At 39.1% G+C, this 18,700-nt stretch overlaps 1 protein-coding gene across 1 annotated transcript; it reads left to right on the forward strand.

Moving 5' to 3' along the window:
- The first annotated feature begins 9,899 nt into the window (after positions 1-9,899).
- On the forward strand, positions 9,900-18,173 carry LOC149079176 (uncharacterized). The gene is made up of 4 exons (XM_089239948.1): positions 9,900-9,952; positions 15,779-15,952; positions 16,106-16,262; positions 17,778-18,173. Exons 2-4 carry the CDS (start codon positions 15,788-15,790, stop codon positions 18,080-18,082), a joined length of 627 nt encoding a protein of 208 aa, XP_089096074.1. The 5' UTR covers positions 9,900-9,952; positions 15,779-15,787; the 3' UTR covers positions 18,083-18,173.
- The last annotated feature ends 527 nt before the right edge of the window (positions 18,174-18,700 follow it).

The raw sequence follows: 18,700 nt of genomic DNA on the forward strand, positions 1-18,700 counted from the left end.
TTACTGCAACAAAACATGTTCCGAATGATGGCCATCATTTTCAGCTATCGTGTGAAATCGCAAGATGGCATGTTACACAACTGACCGAAGTGTGTGCGGGGAAATGTTCAGCATGTGGCGTGAAATGCTGCCTTTAAGCAGTGGCGGATCATGATTTTGGGAGGCCCCAGGCGCAACCTGATCTGGAGGCCCCCCTATCAGGGACGGATTAAAGGTAGGGGCTGTCACCCCCCCCCCCCCCGAGATCAGAAAAATTAAATGGAAAGAAAAATGTTTTCTACGTTTTTGACTGAATAACAAACCAAGAAAATAAATTTGCTTAAAAAAAGGGGAAAATTCAGAATTTTTTCCAAAAGAAATCAGAACCGTCCTGAAAAATTGAACACATGGTCACAACCACGGCCCCCACCCACAAATTTGCGTTTATCCACCACTGCACCCTTTTGGCCCTAATAAGAACGAGATGGTTCACTAAAATGAACAATATTATGAAAAATCATAACTTTTTTTTTATTTTTGCATCACCAAAACCATAAACACAAAAATAAGATAAGGAAATATAATGATATTCTCTGGTACTAGATGAAAAATAATCACACTCCCATTAAAAAAAAAAAAATCACAGTAAAATTCTGCATCATATTTTTAGTAATCTAAGATGTCCGTCCTGGTGCCTTCCTTCAGCCACACGGCAAAAATGGAGATCCGTCATAGTTTTAATAATTTAATATTACTGATTAATAAAGATTTGATAATATCTCAAATATAATATATTTGATTTGATATAAAGATACTGATAATATTTAATAGAAAAACATTTCTTCAATAGAGGGAATAGAGGGAAGAAATTATATCGGAGTAAATATAAGAATTATATTTTTAATGGAAGAAATTATTTCAGAATGAATTAAAATTATTGTCAATGAAAGAAATTATTTGAAAAATTTTTTTTAGAAATTATTATTTTTATTTGTTTATTCTATTTTATTTTTACTATTATTATATTGATTATTATTATTTTCTCTTTCAGCCACCTCGTTGGGCACTCTGCCTGTTGTGGCCTTTGCCTTTGCATTATTTGTATTCAGAGTGAATAAAAATCTTCTATATTATGCCCCCCCCCCCGTTTCGTTTAATAACGAAAAATGCCACTGTATAACATTGTGGCCCGCGTACTTTATAAAATGTTTCAATATGGCCTGCTATGCCTCAAAGGTTGAAGACCCCTGCAGTAGACTCTCGCTAATCCGGTACGTATTACACCACGGTGTGCCAGATTTTACCAAAATTGCTGGATTAACTTTGAAGAAACCCATTGAAATAATATATGAAATTTCGTGCAAAGACATAGTCAGGACTTGATCAGCAATTAAGAAATATTAGAACGTGTTAAGGGGGTTAGGGCATCAGGAGAAAAGTGACACCACACCACCTAAATATCCTGGACTACTGGACGTGCTGGATTAGAGCACGACCGAATTCTCGAGAGACTACTGTAGTTGAATTGAAATGCTCAAATAAAAATTTATCAGATAATTTATATATTTTTAGTTTTGCTTACCGTTATTTTTGGAGATTCTGCAATCTAAATCCTAAAGGAAATCTTGAGGATCGGCATGAAAATTTTTTTCATTACAATAACACACATTACAATTACATTAACAATAAACACTTTTCGGTCTGACACAAAGATGTTGTCTACCCAAGCCTCCTTGACCAATCCAAAAATGTAGCTCTTTTTTTTAGAAAGAAGGAAAAGAAACCCCCTTGATTTTTTTCAGCCGGGGAGGGAGTGTTAAAAGAGCAACAGAAAAATCACGTGATTCAGAATGCATGTCATTCAGCATTCATTTCAAACCCCACTTTTCTTTTGTCATATGGTCGTATGGTTCCAGTCATAGATTGCAAATGTATATGTTGTTTGAACCAGCTTATAGTATTTCATTCAAACAAGTGGGAGACAAAATCACAATAAGAGCTCTACTACATTAATTTTAATTAGTACGACTGTCTCTTCCTGTCGATGTCGCCGCTTGCCGATAGCCATCTTGCCATCCATTATACTGTATACAAAAGCTTACACCAAAGCTGTCGTATTATCGGCGCCCATGAAAGCATTTAATACTGTGGAATGAGACATCTGTTTATGCCTTCACTACAATTTTCATTTCGGACAGACATTAGGACCTGCTGTTCTCATCCCTCCTCCTGCTTGTGCCCTTAGGGAAATACTGTTTGAAAATGACCCTCCCTGAATGATCGCTTTACAATGTCTCTTCTTTCTTTGTCGGGGAAGAACTGGCCCTTGAGAGCTGCGTCTTGTAAATTGTTATTTTCTTTCAGTTCCCGTTTTTCTTCCATAACTCATACGTACAGTATGCAAAAAATAACAAAAATAAAAAATAAAAAAAAATTGCGGTTGAAAAAAAAAGGGAGAGCAGATACTGTACTTAGTTCAAGAGATTTGTTGATGCGCATGTAAATTCATATGTAGGATGAAGCACACAACTATTTGGAGGCCCCCCGCTCTGCCGAGGCCCCAGGCGCGCGCCTCATGCGCCTGTGCGGTAATCCGCCACTGCCTTTAAGGTCAGGTAAAGTTCTTTGATTGTCACGACTTACTAGCCGTTTCAAATGCCCCAAAGCCAAAAATTGCATGAATTAAGGTCCGGGGACGCGTAGATTAGGGAAGTGCCGGCTGATGACACGTTCTTCTGTAAAATGTGTTTTAAGAACATTCTTAACACACACTGCAATGTGTGGAGGAGCACCGTCTTGCATAAATATTGTGTCTGCAGTTACGTGCTTTCAGAGCAGGAACAATTTCGCTCTGTAACAGCAATGCATATCGCTTCCCGGTGATCCAGCATGTCACTGGACCTGTAGAACGTAACTCCTCGTAGAAGTAGGGACCGAAAATAAGTGATGCAGTAAATCCACACCATACCGTCACTTTTGATGAATGCAACGGAACCTCTTAGACAGCGTGCGGATTTTGTGGTTCCCAAATTCGGCAGTTGTGAGTATTGACTGCACCATCAAAGTGAAAATGCGCTTCGTCTGTCAACAGGATATTCAGAATCGACCTCAACGTAAGCTAGAAACTGCAGTGAGAACCGGAGTCGAACATCATAATTATGCAGAAGCCACAACCGCTGCACGAGTGAAAGTTTGTACGGATAATATCGGAGGATATTCCGTATGATCTTATGGACAGTTGAACTTGGCCAATCCAACGCCTGTGCTACACGCCTGACAATAGTGCTTGCTACCACGAGAATTTGAAGCTCTGTCCTCTTCCACCAGAAACGAAACCTCCCTAATGCGTCTATAGAAACAGTGTTTCTTCCTCTTCTAGGACGAATAGCCAACGATCCTGTGGTTTCAAATTTCCTTATCATACTCCGAAGGTTTTTAACATTCATCGGACCTTTTCGAATCCTCTTCCAAGTCCGATGTTTCCGTGGAGCAGTTACTGCGGAACTGCTGTTTTGATAAAACAATTTGACCAAGAAAACGCGATCTCGTAAACCTATCGTCATTGTGAGCGGCAAACACATTGAGAAACAAGATCGTTGCGAATGTTTCTAGGTTTTATAATAGCTGCAGCATGACATCACATAAATTTACATGTTCACTACATTGTATAATATTTTATCATGTGTATATATTGATTATAATTTTTGTTAATTGCATTTTTAATTGGGTTGCTATATTTTTGAAATATATGACATCCATATTCTTATGGGCATCTTTGTCTCAGCCACCTCGTTGGGCATTTTGCCTGTTGTGGCGTTGTATTTGTATTCGAAGTGCAACGCCCTCTGTTGGCGACATGTACAACTAAATTCACGATGGCATCGCTGCAGCCCGAAGCGTCTGGAAATAACCAGGCTGTATTGAGCTATAACCGATTTTAACTCATCACTCTATAAGGCGCTCCTCAAACAGGGAAACTAAAATCGAGCTCGAATTGCCCGTTCTCACACACACCCAGGAAATTGAGTAAAAACAGTACAGTCTATAGTTCTCCTTATCTTCCGGTACTATCTTGTTAACTGAGATAGGAAAGATCGAAATTTATCAATCTTATATATAAATGTGAAAGTATGTATGTATGTATGTATGTATGCTCTTTATACAAATCTACAGTTTTAGACCGATCGTCGCCAGATTTTGCATATATACCAAACAGGTCCAGGATTGAACCGTAGGCTACTTTAAAACTTCGTCAGAGCTGGGCAAATGCCCGAAATGGGCGAAAAATTGTGTGGCAACAATGGTTTTGGGGCCTCAACAATCACTTTCGGAACGTTTACTTTGGTTACCGTGGTTTCCAACAATGCGTTTCAGACGTGTATATATGCCTTTACAATGGTTTGTCACACCTTTAATGCTGTTATTATAACAGTTTATTCCTTTATAACGGTTTGTCACTTTTCCAATCCTCCCAGTAATTGAAGAAAACCCGGGAAGCACCGGGTATTTCTGCTAGCCTATATACAGGGTGTCCTGTAAGCGCTAATGCGGCCTTTATCTCATCAATCGCCCATCGTAGAGGTATAGTTGCAATTTAAAAAATGCTTAAAAAGCGTTTGAATAATATTCGCTGCACAAGCTGGACGTATGACGTCGCTAACAACAGAGGACAACAACTACGATGACAAAAGTACTTATAGTGCGGACTTATAGTGCATAGGACTTATAGTGCGGACTCGTGATGCGAGGATCCGGGTTCGAACCCCACAGTGGTGGTCGGCTGAAGTTGGTTTTCTGTGGTTCCCAACTTCAAGGCGCAAATGCGAGCCGATCTCCCGTTAAAAAGTCTCGCCACAGAGAGCAACAGTCCTACAACGGTAAATCATTCAACCATAACACTTCACTTATAGTTAGAAAAACTGGGGGCAGATGACAGCACTACACATAACAAGCATTACACAGAAACAAAACTTTACGTCAGGTTGCACTACCCGTACACGCACATTCCCGCACGTACCGATTCGTTGGGGGTTCGTTGGGGGGTGTATTTGGGGTGTAGCAGTAGTAGGTAGGGCCTCCAAAAAATGGCTCGGGGATCCATGATGTTCTTAAGTCAGCCACCTCGTTGGGCAATTTGCCTGTTGTGGCGTCGTATTTGTATTTGTATTAAAACTGGGAATAAAAATGTTCAACGCCAGCTGATGAACTCAATGCTTGCCTCAAATGATCAACACTCTGGCACGAAGTTAAAAAAGGATCATTATCCACTAACATGTTCAACTGAAAAATGACTCAGCGCTGCGATAATTTCAGTTCAACTCACGTCAGTTGATCAAACTTGGTAATGGAAGAATTCCCGTAGAGACCCAAGCATTGGACTCATCGTGTTCCCAAATGGATTTTGCCAGTTGTTAAACTCAGTTCAAGAACTTGCAGACAAAGTCTTCCCAAACATTGAACAAAATCACCGAAACCATGAGTGGCTTTGTGAGAGAGCGATTCTGGCATCGAAAAATGACAGTGTGAACAAGATCAACGAAAAAATCCTAAAAATTATTCCGGGAGACTCCACATCTCACAAATCGGTTGACACAGAGCAGACAGTTCTGTATTCTGCAGAATTTCTGAACTCTTTGGATATTCCAGGTGTGCCACCACACAATTTGACCCTCAAAGTCGGAGCACCTATAAGATGGAAAAACTAAAATTATTGTGCGATTGCCTCAAGTTTTTAATTAAAATATTTAAAAATAAAAGTAATTTTTTCTTACTTGATGCAGAAATTTTTTTGATTAAGAAATAATTAATAAGCTATACATTTATAAATTTTTTACAGGGCGGGCAACATCGCCGGGTATCAGCTAGTAATAAATAAAAATCGTTACAAAGAAATAAGTAAAATAATTTCTATTAAGGCGCGTATACACTAGCGAGCCAATCTTGCAATGCACGACCCCCTGCAGCGGTTCTAATCCGCTCGTGGGTACACCAACTCCCTTTGTGTTCGTTGAAAAAACCGATTCCAGGTGGGTCCAGTGAAAACAGCTCAAAAATCGTTCACAACACTGTACAAATTACTGAACAACCAATTGTGAATACTTTCATTGCATGATCCGCGTGCTAGTGTATACGAGCCTTTACATGTGAAATTGCTACAGAATTTCAGCTCACAGGTAAATATACAATTTCTTTATTTAAATTGATATCATTTTGGAATGACAGTTAAAATGGTGAAAAAAATTATATAATTTTTTAGTATAATTTCATTTGTTTCGAATGATTTCAATGGTAAAAATATCCGTTTTTCTTCAATAAATATGCCTCTCAGTACGTATATATGTTGGATTTATTATTATATTTTCATTGTTTATTAAAGTACTAGCTATAATACCCGGCGTTGCCCGGGTTTTCTTCAATGAGGCTTTTTTTGGTCACGTGATATCTCCCTCTTTCTTTGAGGGACATGTAAACCCTGCCCAAGCTAACCAATATGGCGAACTTCCTACGCGACTCATGAAAGAAACAAACCTAGATTTAAAGAAACGTGAAAATAAATATGTATATTTTTCTTTTTTTCAAGGGTGCTAGGTATTTCGATTCCCCCCTTTGAACTTCAAGTTATTCATTCATCTCTGCTTGTTTCTGCTTCAAAAAATGCTTAATTAAAGCTGTGTAATTTCTTCAATGTACTTTATGAGCCCATAATTAATTTTAAAGCAACCTAAACTATATGAATTTATGCAGTTCAATATTAAAAGACAATACGGAGACATTAATTTTCATGCTTGAGAAGATATAATTAAAAAGTTGAAATCAATGTTATTGCATGGATATCCAACTCCAAAGTAGGTCCGGCTAATTGCTTCATATTTAATTTTCTGGGCTTCGTATATCTCTAAGCGAACTCAATATTTCAAAAATCGAGTATTTAATACAATTTTTAAAATTATTGATGTGACAGAAAAAAACCACACCAAATTTCCGCATTTCTACATTAAAATCGGCAATTTTAACATTGATTTCTGTGGGGGAATCATCCTTTGCATTACCCTCAAAGTGATGCTGATGATAGTGTCTATTCAAAAAGCTCTCATTACTGGGAGGATTGAATAAAGTGGCAAACCATTATAAAGGCATAAACTATTATACATATACGTACAGCATCGAAGAAATGAGAAACCATTGTAAAGGCATATACACGTCTTAAACGCATTGCTAGGGCTAGGGAACCACGGTAACCAAAGTAAACGTTCGGAAAGTGATTGTTGAGGCCCAGAGACTATTGTTGCCCGACACTTTTTTGCCCATTTGGGGCATTTGTCCTGGTCTGACGAAATTTTAAAGTAGCCTATCGTTTAAGTCAGGTCCCATTTTGTATATATGCAAAATTTGGTATAGAGAACACACACACACACAGAAAATCAATTTTATATATATAGACTAGCTATAATATCCGGCGTTGCCCGGGTTTTCTTCAATGAGGCTTTTTGGATCATGCGATATCTCCAAATCAATTTTATATATATAGATGATCACGTTTGATTTTGAGTAGTTTCATGAGATGAAACGGCGAAAGCTATGGTTCTGAGAGGCAAAAAATAAACTGTAGGCAAAACTAGAGACAAACAACATGAATTGTTTTTTACGTTTAAGGGAGTGATTTTCCCGAAACTCCCACACACAGATACGCTTATACGTGACCTAAATTACAGATATTCCAAGCAAGGGGGAAATCAGGGAGCATGCCTATAGAACATATACTTGTTTAGGTACACGTTGTTAAAGAAGACTATAATTTGTAAATTCCGATAGTGCTTACCCAGCGCTGTCTTAAGAGTATCATGGGCTCCCTGAGCCATGTGTTTTTTCTGAGTCCCTACTTGGCAAATTCACTTGGTTACTCCTGAAATTTTCTACCAGATGTAATTTTCGTGACGCCCCATTTTCTGAAACTCCCCGGGGGGGGGGGCGTGCTCGGACACCTGTCTGTGTAAATATGATCTTTCTGGAAAAGAAAAATTTAAATTAAAAACATTTTAAAAATCAATTTTTTTTCCGTCCCGTCTTTATCACCGTGCTTATATCACCGAGTGTGACAGAGCCTGGGTGTCTCTCGGTTCCTATCACTATCACACTGTTTTGGTCACCCACATGCTTGCACACTGTTTTGGTCACCCACATACTTGCACACTGTTTTGGTCATTCATATGCATACGAACACTGTAGGTCACTCATATGCTTGCACATGCTTTGCGTCATTCTTTCAGCCATTCACATGCTTGCAAACGCACGCTTCAAGTCACTCCATTGCTCACTCACGTGCTTGCACACACTTTTGTTTACCTACGTGCCTGCAAACTCTCTAGGTCACTCACTGACCTAGTCTCTCGCTCTCTGGACAGAGGCGGATTCATGGTATTAAAATGTTGCCTCCCTTCTTCCATTATGTACTAATTTTCTTAGCCAGTCACTCCTGAAATTTGCCGCCTCTCGAGCTTGCCACACTTGGCCATTTAGCCCACTAAGCCCCCCCTCCCCCCGTAAATACGCCGCTGCACGGATCTGAGGTGATGTATTGGCAGGGACAACAAATTCTGTAGGCTGCCACGATTGGCCTGTACTTTACGGAACAGGTTGATTTTTTGCATATTATACACCTCTTGAGAAACGGGGTAACCCAGGGTCGATAAGATACTCGCCTATGGTACCAATGTATTTTAGAGGTGTCGCAAGTTCGATACCTGATTCGTCCTTGTCAGAAACTTTCCTGTCGTGGAGGTCACCGCAGAAAAAAGATTGCTATGGCAGGGAGTCCCACGCCCAGGAGTAAGCACACCAACGTCCCGGTTTACAAATCCCTCGAGTGCAAAAAATAACCTTTGAGCAACCAAAATGATCAAATGATTATCCACCTCTCGAGAGGGAACGATGAAATAAATAAATTTCGTATTCACGAAATGAACGCGATGAATTCGAAATTCACGAGATAAGACGAAATTTGGCTATTTTGATGGATAAATGCAAAAATTTGAATCTTTACTACTTCTCCGCGAAATACTCATAATTTATACTTTACAATGGGCGTCGCTAGTGCTTCCGTGTGCTTTCCCGAGTTATAATTGACACCTTAGAAGATTACGAGAGAGAGCGATTGAATACTCTCAAGTAAAGGGCTTAGTATGAGACAGCCTCTTATATGCGTGATTCAACTTGTTAAAGACACCTTCTGTGTGACAACATTTTGCACTACCAATACTATGGCGCATAAAGTGAATCTCGTTTATGACGCGCATTCACAGTTCAAAGTACTGAACAGGGGCGTCGGAAGTGTTTCGAATATGTGAGTGCTCGTCTTGAGATTCATGTAGGAAATTTCGATTTTTGAATCAATTCTGTGGGTGCTCGGACCCGTTCTACAAACTTCCGTGGGTGCTGGTTACCGAATTCCGTTGTGGCCAAGAGACGAAGACAACTTTTGCACTCAATAAAAATGAAAAGTGCTCATTTGAGCTACCAAAAAATATATCACAACTGCCAATAAAGCATCCTTCTGGATGCGCGCCATTATGAGTAACCACCAATGAATTTTGATAATTTTTTTTTCCACAAATACGAGGAATTCCCCTCATGTTTAATATTTGAAATAAAAGGAAAACATACAATATCAACTCTTTTTCGGGAGGAGCGAGCTCAAAGTCCCATAATCAGAACAATACAAAATTCGAAAGATAAGCATGGGGCAACTGAAACTAATGACAACATTCTCACGTTTTTTGGTTTTTTTTTTTAATAATCGCGATATCTCACATAAAAAACAGGTTCGGAAAAAACATCGATCATATTTCCTCTTGTTTTGGTTAGGAGAGGTTTCGTTCCCGTACCCTCATATCTTGACTATCACAAGTCTTCAGTCTAACTTATCATTCCACTGCTTGCGTTCGTTGGATTCGGATGTCTTCACAAGTTTAGCTCGGTAAGTGACTTCTAATTTAAAATAATAATTTATATATTTGGACTTGATGTTAATAGTGCCGAAAGCAAAGCCACACTTTCGCAAGAGAAAAAGTTGCCTCAGTGTTGCAAAGCATAGACAGCTTAATGCCTTTTCAGTTTTCCGACAAAATCGAAGTTTTCGGCGTTATAAGTTCATAAATATTAGGCCTAATACAGATTATTCTGATACCTAAATCATACATTTCTTAACCCTTTTTCATGTATAACACCCTTTTTAGATTTTTTTTTTTTCTTGTGGAGACCCTTATCTAAACCAAGACCATCAATATAGTCATTTTCACGTATTTCTTTTAGTTTCGTTTTAAAACGTGGACTACCCTGGCACGGTCCGAGTGCCTCAAGTGTATAGAAGTGCCTCTTGATTATGAGATCTACAAATATGATTTCCGATGATAAATATGCAAACTCAGAGGCGGATTTGTGGCTTTGACGCCTTCGGGCTATTCAAATTTTACCGTCCTTGTCCCGTAATAATTTGATGTTCTTGACCACCAATTATACTAAAATGTACCGTCCCTCTGAAATTGCCGCTATTAGGGCCGTTCAAATATTACGTAAGTAATTTTTCAGTCATTTTTGACCGCCCCCCCCCCATTGTCAGCAAAAGTCAGCAGAACTCTGACCTCCTCCCCCCCCGGTCAGCAAAATTTCGTCAGCACTGCCCCCTACCTCATGCTACATACATATTGGTGGGGATCAGAGACTACGCGGGGACAGGGGCATAATGGTGGGGGCTCCTGCCCCCTCCCCCACAAAACGATCAAAAAATATTTTTAAAAAAAATCTAAATTTTACAAGAAAATACCTTTATATGTCATTATTATCAATTTCTGCTAATTTCAATGCTATTCCAAGGCTAAGAACTCAAAATTCCATTTTAAAAAATTCATTGCGACCGACCCTGTAAGCCATATTATGATAAATCCTTGGCCCGTGGACCAAATATAGTCCTGGGGTTATCTGATGCGGCCTACCCTCCTCAAACCTAATTTTGTAAAAATGAACTAAGCAGCTACAGATCACTTAAATGACCCGGGACACAGTTCCAGAACACTTTGGCGATTCCTGACACATTTAGAGATCCCTTGAGTGACATGTGACGTAGTTTTAGAGCACTTTAGTGTCCCTCATTGCGGTTCTGCATCACTCAAGTTACCCGCGGCACATTCTCAGATTATTTAAGTGATCTGCGACGTGTAATAACGGATCACTTGAATGATGCGTGGCACAGTTCCAAAGCAGATCGATTGGATCCGCGAAACATTTAGAGATCACTAAAGTGGCTCTGTAGGGCACTTATCAATAGGGGGAATGTTACTTCAAGTGCCCACAAACTATCGAAAGGTTTTTCTCGTTTTTGGCGCGCCGAGTAAGATGTCATTAAAAATATTTCATATTTTCATAAAGGGTGGTTGATGACGTAAGCATTATTCAAATCCCCCCCCCCCTTGTCATCAAAAAAAGAAACAAACTTCAGCAACTTTCAGCTTCAACTCTTCAGCTTTCTTAAACTTACAATGCAATTACAACTACTGTTATGGTGAAAAAGAATACTATGCAAAAAGTTAAAAAAAGAAATTATTTGCCTTCATTTTCTGGGCAGAAGGCTAGGCCCAGTGCCGTCTTAACGCATGGTCACACCCGGGCACGGCCCGGGGGCCGCAAGAGAAGGGGGGGGGGCTCACAAAAAGGAGATCCGGTTGAACTTTTCTAGGATTTACCAGCTAGGGCCTCCGAAAAACCATTTGACCCGGGAGCCCATGATGCTCTTAAGACGGCCCTGGCTAGGCAGGATAACAGAAAAGCCGGATAGGCCAGAATTCTATAAAAAAAAAAATGCTGACTTCCTACCCCCCCCCCCCGCATTCATCAAAACCCCTTTTATACCAGAAAACCCGCTTTTATTAATATTTTCCGACCTCTAAATACAGACGAGTGCTTAATAAATGCTTCTTATGCACTGAAGTGTACGTTTTAAAAAATTATTACAGAATAAATGGGTCAAGAAAAACAATATTTAGGTTAATATTTCGTATAGCCTACATCTTGAGATACCTGGCATAGTTCTTCTTTCATATGCTATCACCCAAGACCCCCCCCCCCCCCGTCAGAATTTTCCTTCCGCAAGGGAGGGCAATATACCCCAGGTTGAGAAACACTGGTCTAGCGTATTCTCGTATTCTCCTGGATTGCGAGGGTACGGTTTCCCTATCTCCCTCAGAAAAGCCTGTTGAGTTTCCCTTTAAAAATTAATTTCCAAATTTTATGCAGTGTGTACCTTCATATCAGTGTTTCTCGACCTATGGTCCGCGACGATTCCATAGGTGGTCCGCAGACATAAATTATAATTTAATTATAACTCAATGAAAAATTATTAATTTTTTTGTAATTGATATATTAGTAATAAACAGTGGGTCCAAATGAAAATTATACCTTCATACTATGGCGTACAATACGGTATAGAGGAAAATGCTGGAGAAAGTTGTCCAAAATACGGGATAGGATATCACTAATTGTCTAATAAAAATGCAATTTACGACAAATTTGCAAATTAATGCTAAAATTGGGGGGGGGGGGATGGGAAAAAAAATAAAATAAAAAGGCTGGTGCAAATCGCAGTACAAAACCATATTTCAAGAAAGAAATTTTCAAGTGACTTGGTGATCAAATTTAATTGAGGGAAAGTACGTGGAACCGGGATCCGAATACGGTAAAATATGGGACATTGACAACCGTCTTCGAAAACATTGCAATAAATCAGCAAAATCATCAACTGTTGTTAAAATTTGTAAAAGAAGTTGAACCTGACAAATATGTGAGATGAATATTTATATTTATAGCTAATTATATCATAATCTATATACAGGGTGATTATAAAAAAACTATCCCGACATATGGGGCCCCTAACTATCATACCATTCACAGAAACTGAATGAAATTTTGGCATAAGGTATTTTGAGGTATGCGCTCAAGAATGATATGGAAAACAACAGTGTCACTCTAACAGTTACGGTTACAGTGAGAAAATTTCGAAAATATCAAATGGCAACACCAAGTCTTTTGTATTGGAATGTGATCTCCATTGTGAAAAACACTAAATAGCGTTCAAACGGCAACTGTAGCATGAAAATCACCGGCGGCAGATAGGCTAAAAGTGAGGACAACCAATAAGGACAGAGAAGCAACATAAAATAAAGCATTTTATTGTGTTTCACAAATTTTCCACATGACCTTGTGGAGGACTAATCAGGCCTTGTGGGATCTCAGTCGAAGAAACGAACATTAATGCTCTGGTGCACGGCAAAGTCCTTTTTACTTTTTCCTTGCCTAGCTTACCGTGATTCCCTAGCAATGCGTTTCAGACTTGTATATGCATTTACAATGGTTTGCCATTTCTTTAATGCTGCCAGTATTATGCTTGATAGTTCATGCCTTTGTAATGGTTTGTCACTTTTTCAATGCTCAATTGAAAAGTGAATGCAATTAAATAAAACCCGGGCAGCACCGGGTATTATAGCTGATATAGTTTATAAAAAGTTATAACGCCGGTGTTTATTCATTATTTTATTACAAATTGAAATAAGTGTCGTTGAACAAATGAGACAAATGTATAAAAAAAATGTCGGCCCCCACCAAAAATACTGTTATGTCCCGTAATACGGGACACAAATGGTCTATCGCAGTGGTTCTCAACCGGGGACAATATGGCCCCCTTGTGGTACTGGGATACTTCAAGGGGGCCACGGAAGAAAATGGAGAAAGGGGCCATGACAGGTGGTTTGGAGAGCTGAGAAGAAAAATTAAGGTGTGGAGAAATAAAGATTTTATATTAGTGACTAACACTTGCAGTGAGAGAGAGAATCCAACAAAATCACCCATGAAACTAGGGCCTTCTTTAGGGCATGGACCCGCCCAGGCTTCACCGCCTACATTTTGCAACAAGTTCCCTAGGATGGGGTTTTTCTCAAGTCCCCGGCTAAATTTCTCTATATGAAATTTATTGTATGAAAAAAAAAAAAAAAAAAGATGTAAACCATATTAGGCCCCGGGCTTCGTCAGTCCCACTCTTATGAGGGGTCATGTCCAGGGGCTTCATGCCCATAAGTGACCCCACCTTATGATATTTTGTATACTACAATATTAATTTTGAAAATAAGTAGGAAATATGTAGGCTGTTTATTTCCAGCTAAAGTATGGGACTACCATAGCATCACTTTGCCTAAGGTAGAGGCCCCATGATGTTGAGACGGTCCTGATAGAACTCGGACTAGCGGGGAGATCAATAAATTCCAGGCTAGTGGTCTGGAGGCCAATTTTCTTTGCAAAATTTTCGTTCAGTACAAATTCTCTGAAAAAATCATTTCAATACGTATACAGTGTCTTGCTTCTAGATGAGAGTTGAAAACTCTGGGTAAGACAGGGGAGCCACGAGAAAAAAAATATGGTTCAAGGGGTGCCCACGGGCAAAAGAGGTTAAGAAACACTGGTCTATCGAATCGCTTCAAAACTTTTACTGGTCCTTGAGTTGAAAAAGGTTGAGAAACGCTGTTCTATGTTATATCTACAAAGATGTGTGAATGTTATCTTCCGTACAAATAGATATGTTGTCACCATCGAAACCGATCACTTTCGATTTTTTGTTGACATTCTTATCTGGTTTTTGTCGTCCAAAATCTTCAATGTTTTCCCTCGCGATTGTTTTTCGAAACAATGAAAATAATTTCCATCATTTTTACAAGTTTTAAACAGTGGTAATGACAGTATGCTATAAAAAAATAGGTTGCTTTTTGATATTTTTAAAGTTAGTTTCCTGTAATCGTAACTACGTGGGGTTTTTTTTTTTTAATATCATTGACACGATTGTTGGAAGCACATTTGAAAATACAGTAAAAGTTCGTTATAACGACAGTTCACAGAAACAGAGGGAGAACTGTCGTGATAACGAGCTTCTCTTTATAAACTAATTGTAGTTTTTTGAACTGTAGGAACGCATAGAAATTGGAGAAAAACAAACTACAGCAGATATTTACCTTTCCTTTTCTTTTTGTATATACAGTCGAATCCCGTTTTAACGAATACCGTTATAGCAAAAATCTTGTTTCAGCGAACACTTTTCTAATCCCACTGATAAGTTTACTTTGGAACAATGCAGAAACATAGAATTCCTTCATAACGAAATTTCGTTATAAGGAAGTGATTTCTCCGGTACCTTGGAATTCGTTATAATGGGATTCGACTGTGAGTGAGTATTCGTTGCACTATAAAGATGTAGAATAACTTTTAGGGCAGGGACAATGATTAAGACCTGTTTGCCCCTTGTCCAGTTTTGGCCGATTTCCGCCGGGGCGGGGTGCATGTGTGGTGTAGCAGTAGTAGGTAGGGCCTCCAAAAAATGGCTCGGGGATCCATGGTGTTCTTAATTCAGCCAACTCGTTGGGCAGTTTGCCTGTTGTGGCGTTGTATTTGTATTGTATGTAATATTAAAAACCAGAGATCGTGCCCACAAATGCCCAACCAACACCTGTGTGTTTTTCCACCCCCTATATGCATGGATAAGATACAGCGTGTGGCCTTTTCTTTCGGTAAGTACTGACATGCCCCATTCATAAAACATATTAATATGATGAAGGGATTTAAAAATAGACCACTTCTTCCAGTCCATTTTATGCATAATTCTCAAAAATGACAATCTGTAGATGCTCGTTTATAAGTTTATAAGGGAGATTTTTTATGACCACCCTGTACATTTCCTTGTTATATTAACTTTTTTGCCTTTCATAAATAGCATAAAAAAATGCCGAAGAGTGGTTCAAACCTGCTGAGGTTTGTGATGAAAGCTTTGGATGAACACAAATATCCCAATTTGTGTTGGACACACAAAGATAACAGAATATTCCAGCTGGATTGCGTAGATCGCAGAAACAAAGCTTGGAAAGAAGATGACGGAAAACTATACATTGTAAGTTACTGATGAATACACAGAAGCTTGTCAATCACTAATTTTGGTGCCGAAAACCAAATTTCTTCTATCCGTCACACTTCTTATTTATTTTTGAAAAAAATATATTCAGTACATATGGTATAGTCGTATTCATTGAGTGTTTTCTTTTAGAACTATGCAGATTTTTGCGATTCAAATTATAATACAAAAAAAAGTACAGGACCACGTCAGAGGTTCATGGCATCTATGTATTCATCAACACGCTTCATACAGAAGCATTATGATCACAGGTACAAATATTTCGAGATAGGAAAGGATGCCGTGGAGGGTAAGTGAATCGAAAACACTTCATTTTATAACTGTGGTGACCATATGACCCGTATTTTAAGGGAAATTCCAATATTTTTCTTTATTTTCAGCGCCTATTTTTTTTTCACGATGTTTATCTAATTTCTACTATTTACATGCTTTGTAATACTGTATAATATTTTCAATATTGAAATCGTTGTCTCCCCCCCCACACAATATTTCGATTTCGTATATTCTCATCAAATCCACCTCCGGAGCGAGTGAACTCAACCCAATAAAACTGATGCTGGTCCGCAAGTTGTCAAACCCATTTGCTCACCAATAAGGTGTTAAGCGAGATGACTCACTCCGATGGATATTTTGTACTTCACAATAAGATTCTCATTTCGTTTGCTTTTTTTTTGTATCGACAAGTGTAAGATAACAGAGATGGCATGGGGGGGGGGGAGGGACTCCAATTGCTTTTAAAATATACCTCCATCCTAATATGTGTACAGTCATCCGTCGTAATGAAACCCATAAACTTTTCTCCAACTCTTAACCCCATCTCGTCTGTAATCACCACAAAATCTGTTAATCGCTACGGTACCCAATTGTCCGGGGAAAATATGTTTTCAAAATTTTATGGTTTTTTTTTTCTTTTTTGGCACAAAATAAAGTGTTCCGGACTCTGCCACGAAGCTGGGATTTAAGAGATCTCGGCAACGGGATAAGTCCAGTGGCAAAGTTCTGGCGTTCATATTCACTCATTCATGCAATCTGCATTACTGCTTCATTTCCCACGAATGGCGATCTATTGGCGATTAATTCAATGATGGCAACTTTCTTGGTTTTTGGCATCATTTTTAGCGAGCATTAGCAATTTCCCGTATTTTCTCCTACTTGGGATATCGAATTTCCGTACTTTTCTCGAAAGAAATATGGTCAGTATAATCATGAAAGATGTATTTTTTTTCGCGGGACATTTTTTTTTTTTTTAAACCCACTGCGATTTGAAGCAGTGCTTCGTAATTTTTCGGTCATTTCAGCGGTATTTTGAAGTTTCACTTACCTTTGCCCTGTTTCAGGCTCTCTTCGTCACTATTCTTGTCGTTAACTGACCTAGTTACTCTTCTGGTCACTCATACGCTTGCATACTCTCTAGCTTACGCTTCTGCTCACTCACTGACCTAGTCCCTCGCTCTTTACACAGCTGTGGATTTATCGTTCTGCCACCATTCTACTTTAATTTTCTTGACCACTCATTTCTCAAATTTGCAGCAATGAGCTTTGCAGCCCTTTCTGTGAATACGCCTCTGCGCGTGATAGTACACGCGCAGAGGCGTATTCACAGAAAGGGCTGCAAAGCTCATTGCTTGATAGTACATTGCGGACACCGAGCTTCACAGTGTACCCCCTTCGCAAATGATTCGAGGTGTGTACATATGTAATGCGTTTTTGTTTTCTAAAATTCTAATACTTAGAAATATGTATGTATGTTCTAATACTTGGAATTATGTATGGTTTTGTCTGTACCATATTTGCCTATTTTTAGAATATTATGGAAAGAATGGGACCAACTGCAATCCTCAAACAGCTGAGTCTGTTCCTCGTCAATTTGTCATTGTATCGCATCAGTGCAATGCGGCTATTAATTACTTGCCATCAAATGACAACCTGTATTCCGATGGCGGTTCACCATCGTCATCTAGATCTTCAACAGAAGTAGATCTTCCAGGTGACTCGAACGATGCTCTTCTAACTCCAACAAAATCAACGGTTCTCAACAACGCTTCTGTCACATTTAGTTTTCCTGTTACTATGTATGGGCATCTTTCGACATCCTCAGGCTGTAAGTGAGATGCTGATAGTCTTTCTCATTCTTTTTAGGATGAGGATACCTTTCCAGCAAGGCCGCAACTAGAAACAAAAATTGAGTGGACAATCATCAATATTGTCTTTACTCCTCCTCGTAATTTTGAATGCCAAGTAGAAAATTTTGCCCCCCTTTTTGGTCTTGCTCCAGGGTCATCAGAACCCCCCCCCCCTCCTTTCCCACCCTAGTTGCGGCTCTGTACTCTTTCAATCTTGTTACTTTCTTGTAGCCCTACGTCTCCATTCCATTAGCAAAAATATTTTATATGCAAATGAAACACGATTGCCTTTACATTTTATAGTATTCATATGATGCCGCTGTGCTGTAGTATGTGCATCGTGCTAGAGTCTCGTCGTAAGGATCTAGAGGTTCGAACCTTGTTGGCGGCATAGTAGTGGTTGGTTACAAAGGCGCGAATGTGAGCCAGCTGTCTCTCTTTTGGAAAAGTCTCTTCGCAGACAACAAGCAGACCTTCAACATGATACTTACATAACATGAAAATTCAAGTCGTTCATCATATTTACTTCCGAATATCTAAGCCAAATGGCATCTCACCAGCAAGAACACGAAACAGGCACCCCTTTTTTATCTATTCTCATCTA

Source organism: Pholcus phalangioides, unplaced genomic scaffold (assembly GCF_987345545.1).
Source record: "Pholcus phalangioides strain wild (caught in Gottingen) unplaced genomic scaffold, Ppha-v1.0 ptg000012l_1, whole genome shotgun sequence".
NCBI classification, from domain to species: domain Eukaryota; kingdom Metazoa; phylum Arthropoda; class Arachnida; order Araneae; family Pholcidae; genus Pholcus; species Pholcus phalangioides.

Coding starts and splice junctions, on each gene's coding strand:
- LOC149079176 (XM_089239948.1), top strand. CDS start 15,788: ATGCCGAAGAGTGGTTCAAACCTGCTGAGGTTTGTGATGAAAGCTTTG. Junction 15,953..16,105: donor ATGACGGAAAACTATACATT/GTAAGTTACTGA, acceptor GTTTTCTTTTAG/AACTATGCAGATTTTTGCGA. Junction 16,263..17,777: donor AGGAAAGGATGCCGTGGAGG/GTAAGTGAATCG, acceptor GCCTATTTTTAG/AATATTATGGAAAGAATGGG.